The sequence below is a fragment of the Calidris pugnax genome, unplaced genomic scaffold (genome assembly GCF_001431845.1).
Source record: "Calidris pugnax isolate Ruff unplaced genomic scaffold, ASM143184v1 scaffold81, whole genome shotgun sequence".
In the NCBI taxonomy this organism is placed as follows: Eukaryota; Metazoa; Chordata; class Aves; order Charadriiformes; family Scolopacidae; genus Calidris; species Calidris pugnax.
The window spans coordinates 10,496,502-10,520,173 of NW_015090880.1; the positions used below are offsets into that span (position 1 = coordinate 10,496,502).

At 35.2% G+C, this 23,672-nt stretch overlaps 1 protein-coding gene across 1 annotated transcript in view; it reads left to right on the forward strand.

Annotated features, from left to right (window-relative positions):
- The first annotated feature begins 307 nt into the window (after positions 1-307).
- Positions 308-23,672, forward strand: part of LOC106890719 (chromosome unknown open reading frame, human C3orf67) — a 71,363-nt gene continuing 47,998 nt past the window's right edge. The window contains exons 1-8 of the mRNA XM_014946694.1: positions 308-361; positions 765-869; positions 4,397-4,478; positions 5,379-5,468; positions 5,966-6,059; positions 7,957-8,029; positions 19,455-19,569; positions 22,434-22,590. Coding sequence (XP_014802180.1) covers positions 4,458-4,478; positions 5,379-5,468; positions 5,966-6,059; positions 7,957-8,029; positions 19,455-19,569; positions 22,434-22,590 — 550 coding nt within the window. The 5' untranslated portion in view covers positions 308-361; positions 765-869; positions 4,397-4,457. The remainder of the gene's footprint in view (positions 362-764; positions 870-4,396; positions 4,479-5,378; positions 5,469-5,965; positions 6,060-7,956; positions 8,030-19,454; positions 19,570-22,433; positions 22,591-23,672) is intronic.

Genomic DNA, 23,672 nt, shown 5'->3' on the forward strand with positions numbered 1-23,672 from the left:
AGCCCTCTCTGCCAGCTTTGGTCGAGTTTTATTCACTTAGTGAGGCCAGGGAGGGCGGCGGGCGGCCCGGCGGCCAGTTCCCGCCTTATCCTCTGAAGAACCGCCGCCGACGGAACTCGAATTGACAGACGAGGGCGCGGCTACAGGTAACGGCCGCCCGTCACGACTGACCGATGGAGCCACGCCCCGCCCGCCGCCATTTTAAACGCTTACCGCCCCTTTCCCCTCGCCCCGCCTCACGGCGAGCCTCGGGCCCGCCCCTCTGTAGGTGCGGCCTCGACCCCAGCCACCTCGCCCAGGTGAGACCCGGCGGGGGTCCGAGCTCCCCGGTCTGAGCAGCCCCGGTCCTCTGTGGCGAGCGGTGGGGACGGGACGGGACGGGACGGGACGTAGCGGGGCGGAAGGGCGGCCAGGCCCGCCCCGGCGGCGGCGGAGGGGTGGGGAAGCGGCCTCGGCTCTGGGGTGGTGCAGAGCAAAGGGTCTGTGGGGATGCTGATGCTTGCAGCGTGGGTCCTCTGTCAAAACCTCGTATGCTTGATTTTTTTTACTTATTTTTTTATAAAACTGAAAAGCTTGATTTTATTTTTTTTTTCTTAATTCGGCAAGTTGTGTGAAAAGGCTGGCTGTGCTGCTTTCCACATGGGAACACCGGTAGTCTTGGTACAGTTTATTAATGGTCTTTCTGCCCATTTATTATGTTAACTTGTATTTTGAGAAAATATATAGCAGTGTTACAAACCCAGCTTTAAATATTCAATATGTAGAATTCATTTGTCTGGAAGATACTAAAACCCTTCATCAGTGATGAACTGCTTTCTCTGGTGTGTCCCAGCCTACCATAAATCACCCCTGGCTTTGGGCCCATGATGGTGAGTTATATGTATTAACAGTCTTGGGTCTAAGCCTATGTTCCCTGCCAAAAATAGTGTATTTTGTGCCATGGTTCAATGCAGATTAGCAGTAGGCGCAAATTCACTTTATTTTTCTTCACACTTTTCACTTTAGTAGAAAACCTTACATAAACACAGCTTTTTCAACACCGGAAAAATGTATTTATATGATTATCTAAGTTGTCCCTTTTAAGTCAGGAGACTAACCGTGACTACGAAGGCTTTTAGGACTGTGAGTCTGTCCATCTCTGTCTCCCTTGCAGTTAGGACAGCGCTTAGCATTGAGTAATTTAGAGAACCATGAAGGTCTGTTTCCATTTGCTGTTTGTAAAATGCTCTTTTGCTTGTAACTGACTAGGGACCAATTGTTTGAATTGCAGGGCTACATAAACACAAGGTATTATTGAAATGTTTGAATGTGAAACATTCTAGATTGAAGAAAAAGTATACATTGGAAGATAATCATAGGATGGAGGTATTTTTGCAGGGTCCTAGGTGGTTTGTGTGAATGGAAGGATTAAAGGGTCTGTTGGACTGCAGCCACTTTATTTTCAGTGTAGGAAATACAGTGAAACTAACTATCAACGTCAGTGCACAAATCAAGACCTCACAAGGTAAATCCTGATAGGAATCTCTTCTTCCAAAGATGAGCATCTTTCATTGTTGCTTAACTTTATAAGCTATGCTTGTGATGGTTTGTTATTGACTGACACTTTAAGCCTGTATTTCCATTTGGACAGATGTACTAAAGAACATGGTTCAGGGCAATAAAAAAAATAAGTTTGATCTGTGACTGAAAAATGAGAGAATTGCTACTTTATGGCATTCTATAAAGATGACATAAAATATCTATTTATTTGATAAATATGCAAAAAATTGAGGACTTATATTTCTAGATGCTGTTGATTTTTAAGAACTCTTGATTTTTAGAATTTCTGCAGAGGAGGAAGAAAGATGAAAATGGAAAAAAATATTGCAACTATCAATTTTCAAGACCATTCTCTCCTTCATTTTTAAGCATAGGTTACTGTAACTAAAGACAATAATACTTGATGCATAATAAAAGCACCTCATATTATCTCAGTAATTATGTGACAGATACGTCATTCACTACCAGTTTTAATAGCAAAAGTAATTCCTGGTCTTCATTTGTAGTAACTTAATGGAAATTGGGAAGTTACAAGTAAGCAATATATAAGCAGAAATGTATTGCAGTGTAACTTGCCGTAATTTTTGCCTTATGGAAACAAACTGACATTTCACTGAGGTGTTTACAGTAATCAGCTTTGTAGTATGAATGAGTTGTCCTAACACAACTGCTTACAAACTTTAGGTCTAGTTTAGCTTTCATTAAAGTTAGGAAGAGCCGTCTGGTTATGAATTTGATAGTTACAAGGTTCATCAGTTTTTTTGAGTCTATATAAAATATGTTCTGCAAATCAATAAATAACCTGGGTAGCCCATATGTATGTCAGGTTAAAAAAAACTGCATTGGTGACAAATGTGCCTGACTGGTGCCTGACCATGGAAGTTACAGTAATACAGTCATTGTAAATATGTACTGTAGGGGAGGGTATGACTTCTACCTTTCTTTCACTACTGGTCCTTCACATTTAGCTCTGGCAAAGTGAATCAAAACAACAGGTCACTCTGAGATTAGTTGCACGGTGCCATTGCTTCTCACTATGACGTGAATCATGCAATTTTGAGTAGTTTTGCTTGTTTTAAAGGCTATAGATAATAGTGAAGTTAGGGCTGCAGGAAAAAAAAGAGGAATAAACAGTGATTTCCAAAGCAATTGCTTTGTATGTGAAGTGAATATATTCAGAAGGAAGAAATAATACACTTGCTTTAGAAGTGTGTTCTTTAAAAGGCATTTCTAAAATGTCTACTTTATAATCTAGAACAGTTCAATATAGCTATTAATGTAGTAATTCTTAAAAAAACAGTTATGTCAACTGAAGAAGTAGGAAATTTGTATAGAAAACGGTCTAAAATGCAGAATAATGTAGCTGGTGTGTTAGATGTGCAGTGGCAGTATTAAAGTAATACAATCAAAATGCTAACTATGGGTTTTGATAGACCTCTTAAAAAAGCTATGTTTTCTAAATTTTGTTTTCTAATAATCAAAAAGTTTAAAATGAACTAATGTTCCTGTCAGCAGCATGGGATAAGATTCTAATGTCTGATCTTTTTTTTTTTTCCATTTGTATTTCATTTCCAGACAACTTCAACCCTTAAAATAATTGTTGCTGTTAAAATAATTGCAGTTAAACATCAACAGATTTTATCACTTTTTCCTAAACGAATGATGATCTACTTTTTAAAATAGAATGCTGCTCTAATCCTTTAAATGTATGCATTGTTTATGAAGTCATGTGTGTTGTCACTGAATTTTTAGTTCATTCGCAGTCATATATCTTTCCTTAAATATTTTTAAACTTTTTCTCACTTCCTGGTTGTGAGAGCTAAACTGCTCTTTATGAGAAGCTATGCTTATATTCTCCTGATCAGTATATTGCTTTTTATCTATTAAGAAAATGGTTTAAGGATAAAAAAATTTTCCAGTAATTAAAAGTAATTTAATTCCTTTAAGTGGTCTGTGCCTGAACTAAAACAATGAACGTAAACAGAGATACCAAATAAGAAACAAAGTTTTGTGAAAGGGTTTCTGTCAGTTGACGAGCACCTTCATTTTTCACAGTGAAGGTGCATGTTGTCTCTTGTGACTGGTTCTACGTGTCTTTGGAGACTGACAACTACCTTTTATGTTCAGGGTCCCTTAACTTTCTGTTGACTTCAAGTGAAATTACAGAAACTCAGTGTGATTGAAGAGGGACGTGGGAGGCTTCCAGGATCAGTCCCTTCACTTTCTACTGTTCTGATTCTCTAACTGCAGACAACTCTTAATTCACATTGTCTTGAGCAACCCTCAAATAACTTAAGTGCTTGTTTTGAGCCTTACACTAATCATCCTCAAAGAATGCTGAATGTGAAAGAAGATAATTTTTTCTCAGAAGTCTCTGCCAAATATCTCTAGATGGAGTGGTTTCTATTGCAGCTGCTCCATATGTTTCTCTTTTTCTGTACTAAATGTTAAGCTCCTCTTTAATGGCATCTAATGTTTTCTAGTGGGCACTCAACAACAAAGAATAATAAAAAAATATGTATTAAAAATGATGTTTCAAACATTTTTAAAGCATGAGAAAGTCTTCATTGTTAAAAGTAAGGGCTGATGATAAAATTACTAGTTTTACTAGACTACGAGGAAAGGCAGCCCTGAGTACTTGATGCATGAAGGGAACATTTTCTAAGACAGCATCAATATTAATATTTTTTTGATCTTAATTTCTTTGTGGTAGCAATCTGATGCGATTGATATATGTTTGGTACTTGTGAAAAGTATTTCATAATACTTTCATATCTTTTAAAATGTGGTTGGGGTTTCATTGTAAATTTTTTTTCATGTCAAATCCTATCTAAAGCTGTTTTGGTTTTTTTTGCAGCGGTGTCTGTCTTTACTGATTGAGAGGCTGAAATTATTTTTTTGCCTGAGAAAGCTGGAAAATGTTTAAAAATCACTATCAGGTAAAACAGAAACAAAATTAATTTTTATTCTCTTTCATTTCACCTGAGAGCTCAATTAAAACGGTGTATTCCAGGGGCCAAAAAGTCCAGATATAGAAATGTTTTGGAACGTTTCATTATTTTTATAGAAATGTTGTGAAATAGTCCAGTAGGACACATACTCTGCATAAGGTGTTTTCACCTGGGAGGGGCATTCATAATCTTTTTCCAGGATTAATTCTCTGATGCTTCATGGAGGTATCACTTTTTATGGTGATACAGTAGGATTGAATCTACTACGAAGCCTCATAGTTTGGCCTAGAAAAGATAGTAAATTTTTGTAAGCTTCTCAGTCTGGTCAAATCAGGCTGGTAATACGGTAGTAGAAAAGTTACTGGGAAATGTCCCTGACATACTCACATACGTAGAAAGAGCTGAACATTTTTATGTATGTAGAAAAATTGTCTAAACTTCACTTCCATATGAAATTAGACAAAACATCCAATCTGCAACATCCTATTTTTTAGCAGTGTTCTAAAATTCATTTGTTAAGTTGTGGAAATAAACCATATCCAAATATAAATTACTAATTTCCTGCATGTTCTTAGAATGTTAACAATAATTTAGCTTTTTAGAGAATGACATTATAAATAAAATAATTTAAAATATTCCATGGTATTCCATGGAATGGAATTTTATGTTCTGATCCTCTAGTAAAGCCAAATGTTGACTGTATGGATTGCTACATTATAGTAGCCTAGGAGCTGTTATAAATATTCTGCTGTCTGCCTGATCAGTAATACTGACTGTGGTGACAGCCTGATGTGGGGAGGGATTGTTCTTATGTGCTCACCTTGACCATTGTTGATTCAGTGCTGAACATTTGCTTGGATCATGTATCCTTAAACCTTTTTATCATAGGGTGGCCCATTTGTTGAAATATTCAGTGCTCAAGGCAAGAACCCAGGAGCAAAATGGAAGATTTTTGGCAATCCATCAGCTATATGGAAAGTAAGTTTTTAAAGAAACTTGTAACACCTGGAGTATAAAACAGAAAAATGTGAATGAAGCTTAAAATTAGGAAGTAATGAGGGCTTTGACCTCACAGTGGAGTTGTCACTTGCAGTTCTGTCATTATGACAGACTATGACTATTTAAATTAGTTCTTTATACCCACTTGCAGACTAGGTTGGTTGCAGTGTAATTTTATAGTTTAAATATTTAGAAAGTAATTTTGCTATTCTGATAACTAAAGGATTGAGTTGGGCCCAATGGATCCTGAGTCCTGTCTGTCAGCATTATTTGTTCATAATACATGCAAGTAAAGGACATATTTCTATGGATTATATTATTACCATCACATTTGAACTACTGACATACTTGCAGTGCTGTCTGCTAATTGCGATTTTTATTTTTTTAAAAAAAGTAACTTTGCATGTTAGTAGCGTGGTTGGTTGTGAGGAGAAAAATTATATCAGGCTGCTTATGTTTGTTGTTTCTTTTTGTAGGAATATGATAAAGAAGTAAAAGGCTTTGTTTTTGTACTTGAAGGAAGCAGTCAAATCAACAAAATGCAGCTACCAAAGGAAACTAGACAAACTTGTAAGTATCAAAGGATTAAATGTCTGTGATGTTGTTCTGATGATTAAATGAGTGTTACATTGGAATGTAAAACTTACATTTTCTCCTTACTTTAGACTTAATTCAGCATTAGCAAAGTGGTTTTTCATTAGCTTTTTAGCAGATCAGTTTAAAATAAGTAAAAGGTACAGAAATGCCATATTAAAAGTAAGTGCTGTAGGGAAGATCCTTGTTGATACATGCTGTCCTACTGCGGCCAGGTTCACTTCTGCACCTGATCCTGCTGCAGGCTGATGTCTGGCAAATAACTTCCAACACCGTTCAGCACTTACTGAAGTCAATAATTCTATTTGCATTACAGAATGTGAAATAGGTTCCTGTCCTATTTCTCATTTTATATTTTAAAGTGTTTTTACTTTTATGCACCAAGTAAGCACTAGCAGTACAAGGAAGTTATACACAAATTTCAGCTGCATTCATGTAATCAGTCCTTGATGGGTCATATGAAGTGTTTCCTCAGGTGCTATTACTTGCACCAGAATAAACCAGAATCAAAGCAGTCTGTTTTCCTGGGCATACACCAATCATAATTTATGCCTTAAACTCCACTGCAGGGTATTACACTTTATAAGGCTTACAGTAATGGATAGAGCTGGTTTAGAATTAACTGCCTGCTTCTGAAGAAAAATTGAGATGGTGATTTTGGTCAAATGAAACAGGAATCTTCTAGTATATACCCTGCAGGAGAAGTATAATTAGAAATTAGTTTCTCCTAACATACACAAAAAATAAATAGGGAATTGTATAGTCTGATCATGCACTAAGGCCTTGAAGATTAATCTGATTCCTATAAAAGAAACTTACTATTATCTTCAGTATAATAAGTATGTCTAATATAGTATCCTTCTGAGAAACCCAACTTTAATTTGTTTATTGCCAATGTTACAAGAAACTGCTAGAATTTAAAATGAGGATTGAGAATTAGTGTTGTGGATTATCACTGCTAAAAATAGTTTAGCTTTAAATTTACTTTAGCTAGTCCTGCAGTACTACAGTCGAATTTCCATCTGTTGCCATTCTGTCTTCCTCTTTTGAGGTGTATATACCTCAAGTATTTAACTTATGAAAGGTCTACCATCTCCCAGTTGTATTATAATCTTGGAATATTCTTCCAAATTAAGACATTTATATATATACAAATGTAATTTGAAAATTTAGTGTGTCATTTGACCCACAAAAGAAGGAAGTTCTAAATTGGCATTCTTTAGAAAAGGAGCTCATGTTGTTGTTGAGTCTTGTTGAGCCAACGAAGAGCAGCCTATACCTTCCTTGACAGAATAACTAAGAAAGGAACATACAGTTCAATTCAGACAGCTTTGTACTATCTAATTTTCCTTTAAGGAGCTTCCTGAATCCTGGAAGATTTCTGGTTGTTCCCTCAGTTTTTCTGAAAATCGGAAGCCTCCGTCAAGCATTGTTGTCATAACCTGGATTGCATTTTTACCCAACAGGTTTTTTGAAGTTGTTTAATAAGGTGTACATTGTCACAAACTTGAGAGTAAGTTTCACATGACTATGAGATAATATGGTAGGAAAGTATTTATTTTATAATTTCTGTGGGATATTTGGTGTCTACATTCTCTTGGAACACAATGTAGAATTGTAAGGAAAAGTTTACTTTTATTTTCATGAGAACCATCAAAGCCACAGATGGGACTTTTAAAACAACACTTTTATTGCAGTTTGAATTCGTTTTCTTTAGGTTTTGCTCACGTTCCTATGTTGTGTGAGCAGTGGGAAATAGTGTTGCCGTAGTACAAAATAGTATATCTGTATAGTACAAAATTGAAATGCTCAGTGGTGAAATGTGCATCTGTATGCATACAGAACATATATTTAATTTTTTTCCTTTTTCTAGTGGGACTGATACAGCAATTTCTGACACTTCAGATTTTTGTGCCACTGGGACAAGACTTCTCCACTGAGTTACTGTAAGATGCAAAAATTTTCCTTGAATACTTAAAGTGAATGTCTGATTGCAGCCATTAATTGTAGTGGCAGATCTTGCATTAAAGCACGGTGACTTATCAAGTCAATAAGAAGTAATTAAGCTAATGAGGTCATTATTTCTTGAATGTTTTAAACACTGACACTCCTTTGAGGACAGAACAAGCTCTAAAAATCATGAATGAAGATGGTAGAAAATTTGAAGAAATGGGACGTGTATTTGTCAAATGTGAAAATATTGGCTCATGAGTCTCCTGAAAATTCGTAAGAGACTTTTAATTAACTATTCCAGGGCCTTTTTGTTCAGGGAAAAAAGAAATATATATTCTAATTGGGGGAGAAAAGAGCAAGCAGGTTGTAAAAATCTAGAACAATTTGGAATACTCAATTGGTATAATTGTTTTGTAAGGAAAGAGAGATACAGTTGAAACAGACCGCTTTTCATTAGTTTGTTGTGGAATGTTTTAATATAGCTTTAAACTTTGAGCAACTGTCAGTCTTTGAACACCATTTCCACCCTAGTGGCACCAGCTGTTCATAACCAGCACAGCCCGCTCAGCTTTGTAGCCAGTAGAAGATCTAAGATTTGGATTAACAAAATGTGTATTATACCATTAGAAACCCTGCAAGAAAAGATGGGTTGAAGGATATACAATTAAACTGAGTCAAGTCAGTGAAGAATTTTATTTTTGTTTGTCTTTCTCTAAGTTTCCATTCATCTGTACCCACTAGTGTCAGCTTTTCTTGACTGACTGAAGTCTCTTGTGCCTGTAGTAAGGGGAAACAAACTTTGTGGGTTTAAGTCAAAGGGTAAAATGAGATGCTGAGAAAATATTCCAGCTATAACATAGTTCAGAAACTATTCATTATAACATGAATAATCTATTTCATTAAATTAGGATGGCATGCTATTTTATGTTGCTGGGTAATTCTTATCTTCTATACCTTGATGTACAGTATATTCCAAGTCACCTTGGAATATTTTGTTATATTAACAAACAACATGCTAGTGTGAATTGAGTCATATTTATTAAAAATCTTTAGTCAATTTATAACAATCCATGCAGCTATTTTAGTCTCAGTGGTTTTTGAGTTAGTGGGCATTTATAACCTACATCATGGTTGTAACATTATACATTCCTCTGTGGCATGCTTAATTTCTAACATGATTTTAGAATGTGAATGTTGAGAAAATCTTCAAAGGATACAATAACTTATTTAGCACGGATCTTTACCAGAGCATATTTTTGTTCCTCCATGGAGCATGGAATTATGGGCTCAAAATACTTGTTTTAAAGACAACTTTAGCTCTATGCATCAAGATCTTGGTGCAGAAAATACTAACGTTTTACTAATTTAAAGTGAGAAGAAACTGTTGGTAATTGTTGAATAGATGAGAAAACTGTAGATTTTCAAGCAACTTCCCTTTCTCATTAATTTCTCTTCCTACCACAGCCTTTATATGTCTTCCTCTTATGTCTTCCTTTCAATGTATTTGTTTTTATTTCTTAGCTTATTTTGAATCATTTTTTTGCTTAGATAATAAGGTATCTCTTACTTAAGAATACCCAACTTTAAAGCTAACTTTTTTTTTTCCTGCAACAAAGAGCTTCTTTTTGTGTCAAATCACACTGACTTTTCTGTTCTTTGGTAAACTTCCTGAATGTAGTTCTAGTTCCCCTTTCTGCTTCTATGATTTAAATTGCTGCCTTACTTCTAATTGTGTATAACAAAATGGACAAAGCAAACAGCATGTGTCATGTAGTAAACAGAAACCAAGGACAGGATTTGTTCTTCATAGACATTCTGTAGACAGATGGCAGAGACTTAGTGACAGGTGCAGGTATAAAGTTTTTCTAGAGTGTTGTACTGAGTTTGATTCTTTGGGGTACTTGCCAACCATCGATACCTATTAACAAGAACCGCTTCTTTGCTTTTCTTCTACTCATTTTTATCTCTTCATCACTTGATATTTTGATAACTGAGAGGTCTAATTTTCCACCACCTCTCCCACATTTCTTTGCCCTTTCTCTTTCCAGCTTATATCTAGACTGTTTTCTTCATCTTTTCTCACTATTTCCTATTCCCACTATTACAATGTCCCTTTTATAATAGTATGTATTTCTATACTATTTGTATGTACTTCGGTACATTTAAATACACGTGGTTTTTTTTATTTACGCTGTACATAGGTTATGTAAACATATTTATTATATTTACACAGATAAAACATTTTTCACTACTTTTTCTCTTATCTTCAACTTTCCTGACCCCAAATTAGTATTATCAGAGAGCCTGGTACAAATCCTAATTGTCTCTCCTTTTCTTATGTGCAGTGATTTCAGTGTCTATGTGGATGAAGTAATCTCACTTAATACATTTCTATATACTTTTAACAAAAAAACCAGATGTTTAATACAGTGTATCTGTTTCATTGCTTAATTACTTTAGTAGTTATCAGAATAAGCATGATTTGATTATAACATAAGTTCATCAATGCATTCAAGGTAACTGGAGCTAATTAAAGGTACATATATGCCTAAAAGTACAATCTCTTTTGTTCCCCACTTACTGCAACTGTATGCAGAAGTTAATAAAACTTCTTTAAAAATAAATCTAGTTCTAAAATTTTGTATTAGAAATCAAGTGTAACTTATTCGTGTACCTATAAACTCCTTCAAGAATTGCAGAATCGACTATTTTATCCTAGCAGACTCATAATAATCCAGCAAATAACATAGACTAGTCCTTCTTGCTTTGTATGACTGCCCTTCAGTTTTCTTCACTTCAGGTGTTTTGAAAGGAATCTTTTGCTTGTTTGTGGGCAGAATATTGATTGTGCTGGTGCTTCCTGAAGTTTAATGTTTAAAAATGGTTTTTTACATAATCTGACTACTACTTACTACTGAATCTTTGAGTAGCTTCAAGTGAAATTGATAGCATACCAAGCCATCAAATCTACTTTATGCAAGAAACACTTTGCAAGTTTTATAATAGCTGCACATGATGCTTTATGGTACATTTCTTCCTCTCCCATTCTGCATAGAGATGGAAATATGAATTTAGTTTCAGCCTTGTCCTCTTTTTTTCATTCTGTTCAGTGATTGATCTGATCAGCAAACAAGAATTTCTTCAAGGCCATCTATCACTCTTGGCATTAGCTCAGCTAAACCTTTCAACTTACTGCTATCAACCAGTCATGAGGATTCCTGTGATAAATACTGAATGTGCAAACAACTGTTTAAATTAGCTGGTTTGCCTTTTCTTCAGAATAAATTTAAGTAGAATTTTAGAGACTTTGTTAGACTGCATGATTAGATGAGTATCGCCACATTAACAATCAATGTATTGATCTGCCTAAAAACTGTGTAAAATAGATTTTGGATGACTGCACAAGTAGTTTGGTAGATATCCAGATGTTTTCTCTGTTCTATTGTCACCTTGCAGGATTTTGCAACCTATTTCTGATCCTGCTATTTTCACGTTTGAAGAAAATCTCTTATATTTCAGTTTGTCCACATTGCCTCTTGTCCATTTAAATACTGCTGAGGAGTCTGGCTCAGCCTTCTTTACTCCCTTCCATCAGGTATTTATACGTATTGAACTACTATTTATACCACATTTATGCACCATTGATTCACCCTTGAACCTTCTCAAGGCTAAACAATCCCAGCTCCCTCAACCTCTTCTGCTAACTCAGATACTCTGGTCTTTTAATCATCTTCGTTATCCTGTGCTGGACTCACGCCGTTGTGCCTGTGTCTCTCATATCACAGAGCTGAGCACTGGACCCAGCACTCCAGCTGTGGACCTACCAGGGCTGAGTAGGAAGGATCAGCTCCCTGGACCCGCTGGCAATGCTCTTCCTAATGCAGTACAGGATGCTCTTCACTTTCTTTGCTGCAAAGGTGTTTTGCTGGCTCGTGGTCAACTTGTTCACCCGGACCCTCAGGTCATTTTGTGCAAAGCTGCTTTCCAGCTAGTCAGCCTTCAGACTGTACTGGCACATGCAATTATTCATCTCCATGTACAGGATTTACAGTGTGTAATTTAAAGTTAAGATTTTGTATTTTAAATCTGGTTTTGTTTTTACTTGTGGAAACTCAACAGCATTAAGGCAGTTGTTTGCTTTTTGTTCACATGTATTTTTTGTTGGGGAGAAGAATTTCAGAAAGCTTGGGAATAATCAAACACAGTTGGTACATATTAGCTTTGAAAATTTGGCATTTTCCTAACTTTGTTTGGAATGACATCTCAGAATTAGCATGGCCTGAAACCACAGTTGTAGCTTATTTTCACTCTGAGGAGTGATATTTTTGATCATACATAGAAGCTTAGTGGATTTATAACAGAAAGAGATGCTCCTGATTTATTGAATAAATGGGAACTCTCTGGAGTTTCAAACTCTGGAACATACCTGATAAGGTTTAAGAAGTTTTCTGACAAAGTTTAGCTAGTTATGTATAGAGGAATCTGCAGGGGGGAAAGGGCTTAAAATGTCCACATTCATAAAGTAGGTGTACTTGTTGATAAGAAATTTCTATTGCGAGGCTTGTGAACAGCACAGTAGAATATAAACTGTTGTACCATATTTCCTTTTTTTCAGTTTCTGTAAATAGAAGTTTATTACTTTCAAATTTTTAATAACCAGCACATACTAGATTTTACATGCATAGCTAATTTATTCATAGACACCATAATAGCTTGAATTTATATGAATTACATGCTAACGTAATTAGTCATCATTTTAGCTTTGCTGACAGATAGAATGAATTATTCATGTTAATCTAAAGACCCAGCATGTTTTCAGACACAGAACAATAAAAATATGAATGTTGGTTAGTCTTGGAAATTTTCAACCAACCTTTTAAAATTAGAAGCAGGACACAGAGGCTAATTCTGTTCTGTACTTCTGACAGTATTTGAAGATTTTAGATAGAGGTTGAAGGTAAAGTTTATTGAACAGATTCAGCTGTAGAGATTATTTGAAATTTTGATATTTAGTAAGTAGCATAAGGCTTGTTCCTTAATTTTTTTTTTTGTGAAGGATGAATGAAATATAGAAATATTCTTAAAAGTATTAGCATATATTAAATTCCAAAACTTGTAAAGATGATTACTTCATACATTTAAGAGTAAATATATTTTACTAACTTTTCCAAGCATCACTTTCACTGGAGTACCAACACAGCATGGGTGGTCATTTAGAAAACAGGTATCCCAAAAAAGATGTCTCATGATCAGGGTGTCCTGCTTCCAGATATGTAATAATTGCATGAATCCTTTTTTATAACTGATAACAAAATGCACAGTCCTAGCTAAAATTATGTTGCTAGTTAGATTAGCCACTTGGTCTGAAAGAAGTCTTTCTTTCCCCCTAGGCAGGATAAATCTAAATCTGTTACCCTTATTCTGCAGATATTTCTAATTTCTCACATTTTATGCCTTTCATAGCTTTTGCAGCTGAAAAACTGATCAAAGTCTTCTTATATCAATAATTTCATTGCTCGTTCAATTAATCAGTATAAAACATTAGGCATGGAGAAAGACCTTTTCACTGTTGATCTTCTGTTCTAGAGCTTGCACATAATCATATTTAGACAAAATCAGGATAGGTGATTCCTTGTATTCTCTTCAGTCAGGTGTTTATTGGCAGCCTTTCACCATGAGCTCAGTACAGTTGATAATCCTTTCCTAAATGTTGTCACCAACAGTTAGGTATTTTGCTTTATTTTAAATTGGTAGGCAAAACCATTTCACTTGCTGTTCTGACCCTGATGTGCTTTTATTCCCTTATCTCTTTCAAAAAGAGATCAGAGCAAAAATGGAGACAAACTGTTCCAATGAGTTTAATTATTTTATCAATCTGTTTCTTAAAGGAAGAACGCAGTGGGCATCTAATGGCAGAGACCTTGATGAGAATGATTTTGTTGCATCTTTCAGGAAGCTGGGAACAGAAGAGTTAAAGCTTTTTCACTGTAAAGATAAACTAGAATTCTAATTTTAGCTAAAACTATTACATTCTTCTGAATACTCAGTGACAAGTAAATTGAGGTCAGAAAAGGAATGCTTAGACACAGGTTATGATAATCCAAGTAACATCCTTAGTTTCAAACCAGAAAGGAGATGGTTTGAGACAGATTCTGGGCCAGATAATTTATAGTGGTCCTGAAATGAGGTTCTTGACTCAGCTATAAAAAAGGACACTTTCAAAATAAATTTACAATTAATTTTTGTCCATGGTGTGTCTTGAAGCTTGTGACTTTAAAATATCCTAAATCTGGATGAGGGCTGATTATCCTAATTAATGCCATAAGCCAGTATTTTCCAGTGTGCATCCTTCTGGTGATACGATAAAGTCTTCCAGGGTGTATTTGGCAACAGTCTGTATCTGCAGACCAGGAGGAGTCAGTGTGGGAAGGAGAAGAAAGATGAAAGCAGCGGAGGGCTCTGCTAAATAGTTGATGAAGAATGGAAGGGGAAGTGGAGATCACTTTGGAAAGGAGGGGAGAGTTGGAGGAAGGGGATCTCTTCTCTATCCATGCATTAGTCGCTTTTTGGCTCATCACTTTGGGTCTGCTAATGGACAGGTTATCCAGCGTTACCACTTATGTAAAAACCAGAAAAACAGTGATGAACAAAAATGTTTCTCAGAATTTTTTTCAGAAATAGCATATTGTTTTCTTCTCAGACCAAAGCATATTCATCAGTCTGCCAAGCTCAAATTAGATACAATTTATACAGTGAAGTCAATAGCTGTCACAAAAAGGAGTATTTACTTCATCAGGCTGTTGTATCCTCTGAGGCTGATGTCACAGGATTTGTCTTGCAGTTGTAGAGTCTGCTAATGAATGACTAGTGTAATTACTTTTTTGTAAATGCAAGTTACAGGCAGTCTTAATTTAGTATAGCACAGTGCCTTTAGCTTAGTTGGCTGATGAAACATTGGCTTGTCTGTACAGTTACCTTTTTCACTTCAGTCCAAGATTGAGAATCTTTCTCTATTGCAATATTTCTGCGTGATTTTCAAAATGCCCTGAAAGTAATTCTTTTAACCAGTATCACTTTATCTTTGTTTAAATATATCTCTGATCTGTTGGAACTGATGGGAGAGATGTTTTGTTTCGTTAAGTTTTAACTCGCCAGGTAGTAAGTCTATTTCAATCTAGCACACAGTATGCTATTAAATGAACAGACTAAAACTTATTGTGGAGTTAGATGATGTCCTGGTGATATTACAGAATCAATGACTGTGCTCTAAGACTTTAGACAGTGGAAAAATACTAATTATGTATATTTTGGTTGGTGGATCAATTAGTTGAGCTTTACCAGTGGATTCTATCTGGATTTTCACCAGGATACAAAGAAACTTCCATTAATAATAAACTGTATGGGAGTTGCTCTTTGCTTAGCAACATTATTGAAATACCTGCTTTCATGTTTGGTAAACTTCTAGTTTAAGTCATTTATAAGGAGAGAAACACTTTGATTTTAAGCACAGGTGAGCCTGATAAATGAAGCATCCCTTCAACAGTCCAACATCATTTTTTTTAAAGTTCATTTTAAGCCTTGAATTTTACATTAGCAAATGTTTATAAATTATTATACATACAGAATCAAAGTGAATAGGTAATCTGAGAAGATGAGTTTATCTGTACTCTTAGGTAGTTGCTACCATTTTCTTGCAATCTCACTATAGTTACCATTGTGAGGAGAATAGTCAATCAAAGTTGAGTATATAAAATAAAATTGAAAATTGAATTGGAAGGTAATTTTACTTTCAAATGGTTTGCAAATGTAGATGTTAAGTGTGAAATGAATACAGTTAATGACCATAGCTGGGAGAGTTATGCACCTGCTGATCACAGGAATATTATTATAAATGAGGTTGATTTTCTTGTTGACTACCTCATTTTTCTCAACATGGTCTCATTACTTTTCTATCACGTCTGACCCTTAGATATAAATACTCAAGCACAGACATAATAAAAATACATCAACTCCTATATAGATTTTTTTTAATGCATCTTTGAAAATCAAGATGTGTGCTGCAGATGTTTCTTGCCTTTGTAGGTTTAGCATAGGTTGTGCCTTTTGATAGGAAAAAAAAGGTTGAGTTTCACTACAAGTACTCTTGACTCATTTAACAAGTGAGAGTTCTAATGTTCTAACTCCCATTGTCTAAACTATTCAGAAAAAAGTTTCATCATACCCTTGGGTTTTTTTTGTTTTCCAAGAAGCAATGTAATTGAAAAGTTTGAAAGTTACACTGACTCTCATATAATTATCTATCTTCTCCCAGGAAATAAATTTTTACCAAATTTTAAAACCATCTTCTTTCTGCAGTTGTACCTGTTCCTCAAATGTTTTACCTACTTTTGCTTGTAGAATATAAATATTTTTATTACTTTAAATCTATTTACTGAAATAAACTTTAAGATCCTTTAGGTGTGATTATAACTATATATCTAAGGTTTGTTGCTTCTTAACAGCATACATACCATCACAAAACCATCTTATTTTAGACTTATATGACAGAGTCTGATATAAATGTGTGTATTTAGATCTAAATGTATGTGTTTAGGATTGTACTTCAGAATGTAACTGAGCTGTACATTTACTAATGGTGTTTTTATTCCTAAGGTACCTAGTATTTTTCATGAGGGAGAAGAAAACTATTCATATAAAAATAAATAATAAAATGTAAACATGCTGAACTAATACTATAAAGTGAACTTAAGTTTTTATTGCCAGTTCTTTGGAGATATACATGACTAAGTCCAGGCTCCTACTGCTTTGTTGTAGCATCACTTAAAGGAACATTCTCCATTGAGAATTAGCAGTTTGAGTTTCAGCAGGAATAGCATTTTATTTGTGTTTCAGCACTCGGGTTACTGCAACTACCTGGGTCCTCAGCACAGTTGTTCAGCTCTACACATAACCAGGAGATCTAGGGGAGTTTCAAGCAACCACTACTTCAATTCTTTGAAGTTCTTCACTGCCTCAATTTCTTAGCACTTCTGAATATCAAGGTTTAGAACAGAGTTGAGAGTTTCTGAAAACTACATCCATAGGTTTTTCTTCAAAGGGCATATGAGCAGCGAAGTGATGGATGGAACTAAGCCTTGATCTGGGGCATAGGCTTAGCTATGCAGCGAACTTTCTGATGATCTTAGGTTAATTATTTCACATCTTGCTTAAACTTCTTCCAAAGTAAGATCAAGCCCAGGTCTTGTGATGAAACCACTTTTCAAGGACTTGATAGTATTATTCATCCATACATAAATATATGTGCAGCTGATACTGATATCTGCTATGTTAAGCAGTAGCAGTGGTAAGGATATAACATTCTTCCCCCCAGCACAGTAGTGAAATTTCTGCCTTTGAAGTGTATGTGATTTATAAGAAGAACTTCTGGTCTTTCAAAATGAAACAGCTGGTAGACTCTTCTACTTTGTATTGATTTGCCCAGCCATGTTATGGGGATAATCTGACCTTTAATCTATTTATCTGCAAGGGAGAAGAAGAATCAACAAGTTCTGCAAAGTTCATGGACTTTGTTTGCTTTGCATGATGGTCTTAATGACTGTGGGAAAACAAGAAGGTGCTCCTGTGTTTTTCACTTGTACTAATAGAAACTTTTTGATGTTTGCATACTTGCAGTATATTTCATGCTGTCCTTGATTGAATGCTAAATTATGTAACTTGTTCCAGAGTTAATGCCCTCCTAAGTTAACCTAAGGAATCCTAAAAACATGTCAGGGTGTTTATTTGCAAATTTGGGGTGACATTTCATTAATTAAGCTACAAGTAGTCCTTAGTAATGAAAAAGTGTTTTCAGTAATAATAGTAATAAAAAAAAAAAAAGCCTGCAGAGCAGTCTCACAATTTTAAGGTAAACTCCAGTATTTAAATGTAATGATTGTGAGTAATTATTTTTAACAACACTAAGTAGAGACAGAAAGTTGTTAACTGTAATTATTTGTCATCTTCTCAGAGGGGTTGCTAATTACAGAGGAACACCCATCTGTTAGAAATAAGCTTGTTCAAAAATAATAGGTAAATTAGTCATTATTTCTCCATACAGAGAAGTGTGAAGTAATGTCTGTCCTCCAGTACCCTAAGGTAGGATGGCTGGGGGATATCAGAGTTGTGCTGCTGTTGTGGTTTTACCCCAGTTGGCAGCTGACCCCCAAACAGCCACTCTCTCGCTCCCTCCACAGTGGGATAGGGGAGAGAATAACAAGGGTAAAAGTGCAAAAACTTGTGCATTGAGATAAAGTTTATTAGATAATACAAAAGCTGCATGTGCAACCGAAGCTAAATAAGGCATCTGCTACTTCCCAGAAGCAGGCAGGTGTTCAGCCACCTCCAGGAATGCAGGGTGTCTTCAAGCATAAGTGTTAATTGGGAAGACAAACACCATAACTCTAAAATTCCCCCCTTCCTCCTTCTTCCCCTAGCTTTTAGTGCTGAGCATGATGTCATATGGCATGGAATATCCCTTTGTTCGGTTGGGGTCACCTGTCCTGCTGTGTCACTTGCCAACTTCTTGTGCATCCCCAGGCTACTCACTGCCAGGCCAGTGTGAGAAGCAGAAAAGCTTGCTGTGTAAGCACTGCCCAACAATAATGAGAACACCTCTGGTATCATCACTGTTTTCAGCACAGATCTAAAACACAACACTACCTTTAAGAAATTTAACTCTATCCCAGCCAAAACCAGTACAAATGTTCACAAGACTTGCAGGAAACAGGATATAAAAATGAGCCTCTTCATCAGTTTAAAGGAAACCTAATCTCTGTGACTGTAGCTGTGGTCTGAGTCTGTTAGGTCCTTGGTGTCATTGTGAGATGACCTGAATAGTGAGCAATAAAGTTCTGTATTATAATTCACATTTGAAGATATGTGCTCAGGAAGTAAAACAGATAATCGATGTCTTATGTCTGTCTTTAAGCCAACAGTCAATATAAAATGACAGAGGCATTTTTAGGAAGAGAAAGCAAATAATGTTTTTCTAGTTAGCAGGTGACAGTGTGTCCCAAGATAATACAAGCTTAAGGGGCAGAAACAAGTGTGGTTATTAAAGGCTACTGGGTTCTCAGTTTGTACAAATTGAATTCTTTCATAGTCTGAAGGGCTATGGAAATCTAGTAAAGAGTATAGACTGTTGAAATAAAATTAGCATGTAAAGTGATTTTATATATGCAGGAATATAGCCACCAAGTTTGTATTTGAGGGAGAAATCTCATTACTTATCTTGTAAAAGAAGTAATTCTTAAATTCCATATTTGCTATCACTGACATAAAAGTTCTGCATATGAATAGTTTTTTTGTGATTGCCCAAAGATACTGGATTATTGAATTGACAAAGATCTGTTCTATTCTCTCCTGCTTTTTCTTTTATAGGGTAACTGATTTAGGAAATATTAAAAGAAGATTGTATTTATCAACAGTCCACAAGGAATTGTCTGTAACCCCTCTGCATGCAAAAATTCCTCTGTTTATGATCAAGCGCAAAATAGTAGGTACCTTGGGAATATTCCTTGAACTGCAGTTGAGCATACTTTATCAGAAATGTTTTATGTATGGTTATAGACCTGTTGAAATTACTGTTTGGTTTAGAATTCAGTTCCTGATGATTCAAGATACATGTTTATGTCCCCTCTGCTGGATGGTATCAGAACCACTTAATACTGCTGCTCTTTTACCCTTCTTCTAACATTAGGAGTTCGTTCCCATTTTCCCAGGTTAATGCTGTTTGTGATGTGTTTATCTCTCACTTCTTCTGTTTATTCAGCCTTTGTTAAGTTCTGTTTGTTTGAGATACTTCCTCATTATAGTGCTTCTGTCCATATGTGCCTTCTCTTGTAGTGTCTTTTATTTTGTTCACTGGAGCTGCAGGTAGACTGTAGCTGATGGCTATTTTCATGTGCTTCAGGTTCTTCCAGATTCTGGTTTATATTAAACAATGTGTATGTTAAACTGATGAAAATAAAACAATAGCCATCAGCTTCTCCCTGTTCCTGTCTCCCATGCCCAGCCACAACGTATGGTAATAGCTGTCAGGATACAAAACCTGATGGTTACTGTATGACCTTGTAAAGACTCAAGTCTGAAATGCTGCTTTAGAAAATCATTTGGAGTTGAGAACAGATTTCAAATAACTTAAAATGGAAGTATGCACCAAGGGAATGAGATAACAGTATACTAAGTGGCTATGGATTTAAGGCTAGACATGAGAGAGAATATTTTACAAAATCCTCTGAAGTTATGATTTCTTTCAAGATAGTTTAGGTGAAGACATCTGTGATAACTTTAGATTTCAGGAGTTTTCTGCTTTGTAGGAAGAACTGGTTGGACTTTTTTCAAATGAATATGCATCAGATCATACCCCTGAAGTTGCCATTAATTCAAGATCTGATGAAACGAAATTGTTTTTCTTCAGTATAAATTCAGTTAGTTGGTCTTGGTGTCAGGCTAGCACAAATGTTTCAGGATAAAAGTATGCATTAATGTACACCAAGTTAAATTCAATCAGAATATGAATTTCACTTACGTGTTTTAATTCAGATAGACAGGTCTCTGATTAATGTTTTACTATATGCTCTGATCAGTTACAATGTCAAAATATTTTAATAACATTAATGCATGACAAACCTTAAAGTGTAGGTCTGTATTTCTTAGTGTCATATCTGTCTTCTTTGAAATTATTATCTTTCTTTTTATTGTTGCTTTTACTTAAAGGAGGGAGTATGCTGCTTTCAGTGATAAGATAGATCTTTTACATGCCTCTGCTATTTTAACTTATTGTATGCACAGACTGACCATTATTATCAGCATGATTGATTGTGAATAAGGATATAATATGTTGTTTGTTATATCAATAGAACATAGGTTACATTTTCATGTGCTACCTTCCTGTATTGTATTCTTAGAAATTATGCTGTTTTTCAACCTCAGCAATAGAAATATCAGTTATAATTATAGTATTTTCCTTTCCATTGCTTGGTGCCTTCAAGAAAAGTGTTACTTTCCTTCCAAATTTTGGACTTAGAAGCTGAACAGTAATACATGCACCTGTTTTTTTTTCCTCAGAAAATATTTACTATTTGACACTTAGAAACTAGTACTTTTACCTTGACTTTATAAGAAAATAAGGTATGTACAATCACTGTGCCTTAGCATTCTTCTCCCTTAATAAAACTTCAGCCCGCTGGTAAACGAAATTTTACACATGAGTAATCATATCAAATATATTGCAGTTCTGCAAATTTCTTGAAAATGGTTGCATTTCTCCTTGAGGCCATCTCTGTATATTTCCCAGTTATAGAAGATGTGGTAGCATTAGTTCATCCCTCAATAGATAATCTAAATCAATAAGGAAAAGAATTGTTAGGAACATCAGAACTATGAGTACGTGGTTTTAAACATCAGAGATGCTAAATGGAAAACATAAAGCCACAAGGAAACATATTTTATTAGTTCCTCTGCTTGTCATACTACTTGTTTTATATGAAACTTCTTTTTTTTTTTTTTTCTAGAAGGGTAATAGGATATTCCACATGCAAAATAGACACCTGTAACTACTTATTTCTGTATTACAAAGAATAGTGATATACAAGTGTTGATTTAAGTGGAAAAAATTTGAAACATAGAATTTAAAAGAGCTACAAGAGCAGCGCAGGAGAGTGTAGCATGTTGATGTCAGCATTCTAACAGTGTTTCCTGAAACAAATGGAATAATCATCTAATGAGAATTAAAACATGCTAAAGTAGGGTCTTTAGCAACCCAAGCAGTTGTCATTATCTGATTTGTCTTTCAGAAATGTTTTACCAGGAATGCATAACATTTATTATAAACAAGAAGTAGATTTAAGATGTTACCATACACTGGGGTCTTGTCAATACTTGAAATTTACCTGATAATTTTCAGTGTGGAAGGGGTGCAAGCTTTGGAGAGGTCCTTTTTGTTTGTGAATCTCAGAAAGAATGCATCAAAGAAACAAAACTATGGGCTTTGGAGCACTTAAGCTGCTGGAACTTTAACTTATAGAAGTAATATTCAATAACAATTCTTTTTTTCCCCAGAAAACCTTTTTTTACTTAGAAATAGCTGCAAAATATATTGTGGATATGCTAGGTAACAGAGCTTACTCGGGCTGGCAGTCAGTAGGTCATATGTACTGATTTGTTTGTATAAATAATTGTTCTAAGTGCAAATAAAGCAATATCATTTTTATTATCAAAATGTTACACATTGTGAATCAGAGCCGGTGAGAATCTAATACTCCACAGAGACTTCAGTCATAGAGAACTATATGCAAATACTTGTCTGAAATGATTAGTGTTTGGATTTTATTAAAGAGTGTTGTTTCTCTTTTCTAGTGGTGCAATATGTGTATTGACTTGGTAGCATTCACCAGTGAAATATTCAGAGGAGCTGTCTTCCAGTCTTTGGATGGTATTATTATTTCAGCTAACTGTAAACTGAGAAAGATCTTCACTTTAAAATCCAAGCCTCAAGATACAGCTGAGGAAGATGGTGTGTTTTAATTACTATTTAGTCTTAATCATAACTGTTCATATTACAAAATCAAAAGTCATCTTAGTCATCAGATTGCCAATTTGAAAAATCATGATTTCATGAAAATTTAAGTGGTAGTACAGCATATTAGACCTGCTAGTGTTAGTCTTTAGGCAAGTAATTAGGTATATGTGCACTCCTCTTTTTTAAAAATTGGCAATTTTGTCATGAATTTTCAAGTAGAGTGCTTGTTTTGATGTGTGTATCTCATGCTGATAGGAATCAGATTTTGGCCAAGAGAAGAGTATTTGAAATGAAAGCTAAATACTTAAGCTTAGCAGCATTTACTGTTTGTTTTCTTTATTTGGGATGTTAGTAGGTGATGAAAGATTTCTTCTTTATATAACAAAACGGTATTATATGAAACAGAGCAATGAAATTATCATAAACACCTGTCTGTGATCTTTAGTCCATTTATCCTAATGTGTCCTTGTTCATTGGGAGATTAATATTGGTAGTAAGCTGAAAAACGAGAGATTAAATTTGTAATAAAGCAGGATATTGGTCAAAGGTTTACCAGTCTCCAAACTAACGTCATAATCCCAAATCATTATTTTCCAAGGTAGAGAACTTCATTCCTCACTGATATTTGCAGTAATAGAGGAAGAATTAGAAAAACACAGCTGGCACTTTCTTATTTTAGAGGAAGCCTAGGTATAGTTCAGCTTCAGTTTCATTCAGATTATAATTTTGTGGCTTTTAAAGAACACACCTGAAGAAATGGTTCTAGTTTCTGAAGGAGGGATAGTATGCGGTATTTTAAATGTAACAAAATGTATCTTCCATTTGGAAAACCTAAACCAGTAAGGGAGAGTATGTGGTCCTTGTGATTTACTCTTTTTTTTTGTTGGTGGTGTTGGTGGTGAGGTTGAAAAAAAATATTAATTAAAGAATTACTATAGAGAGAATCTGGTATAGTCTCAGCAGAAGCTGCAGTTAGAGGCCTCACTGGCTTAATTTAATCCCATTGGTGCATTGTTTTATCTTCTTCCATTCTAAACAGTTTTTGAATGTGCGTAAATGTTCTAAATGAGTTCCAA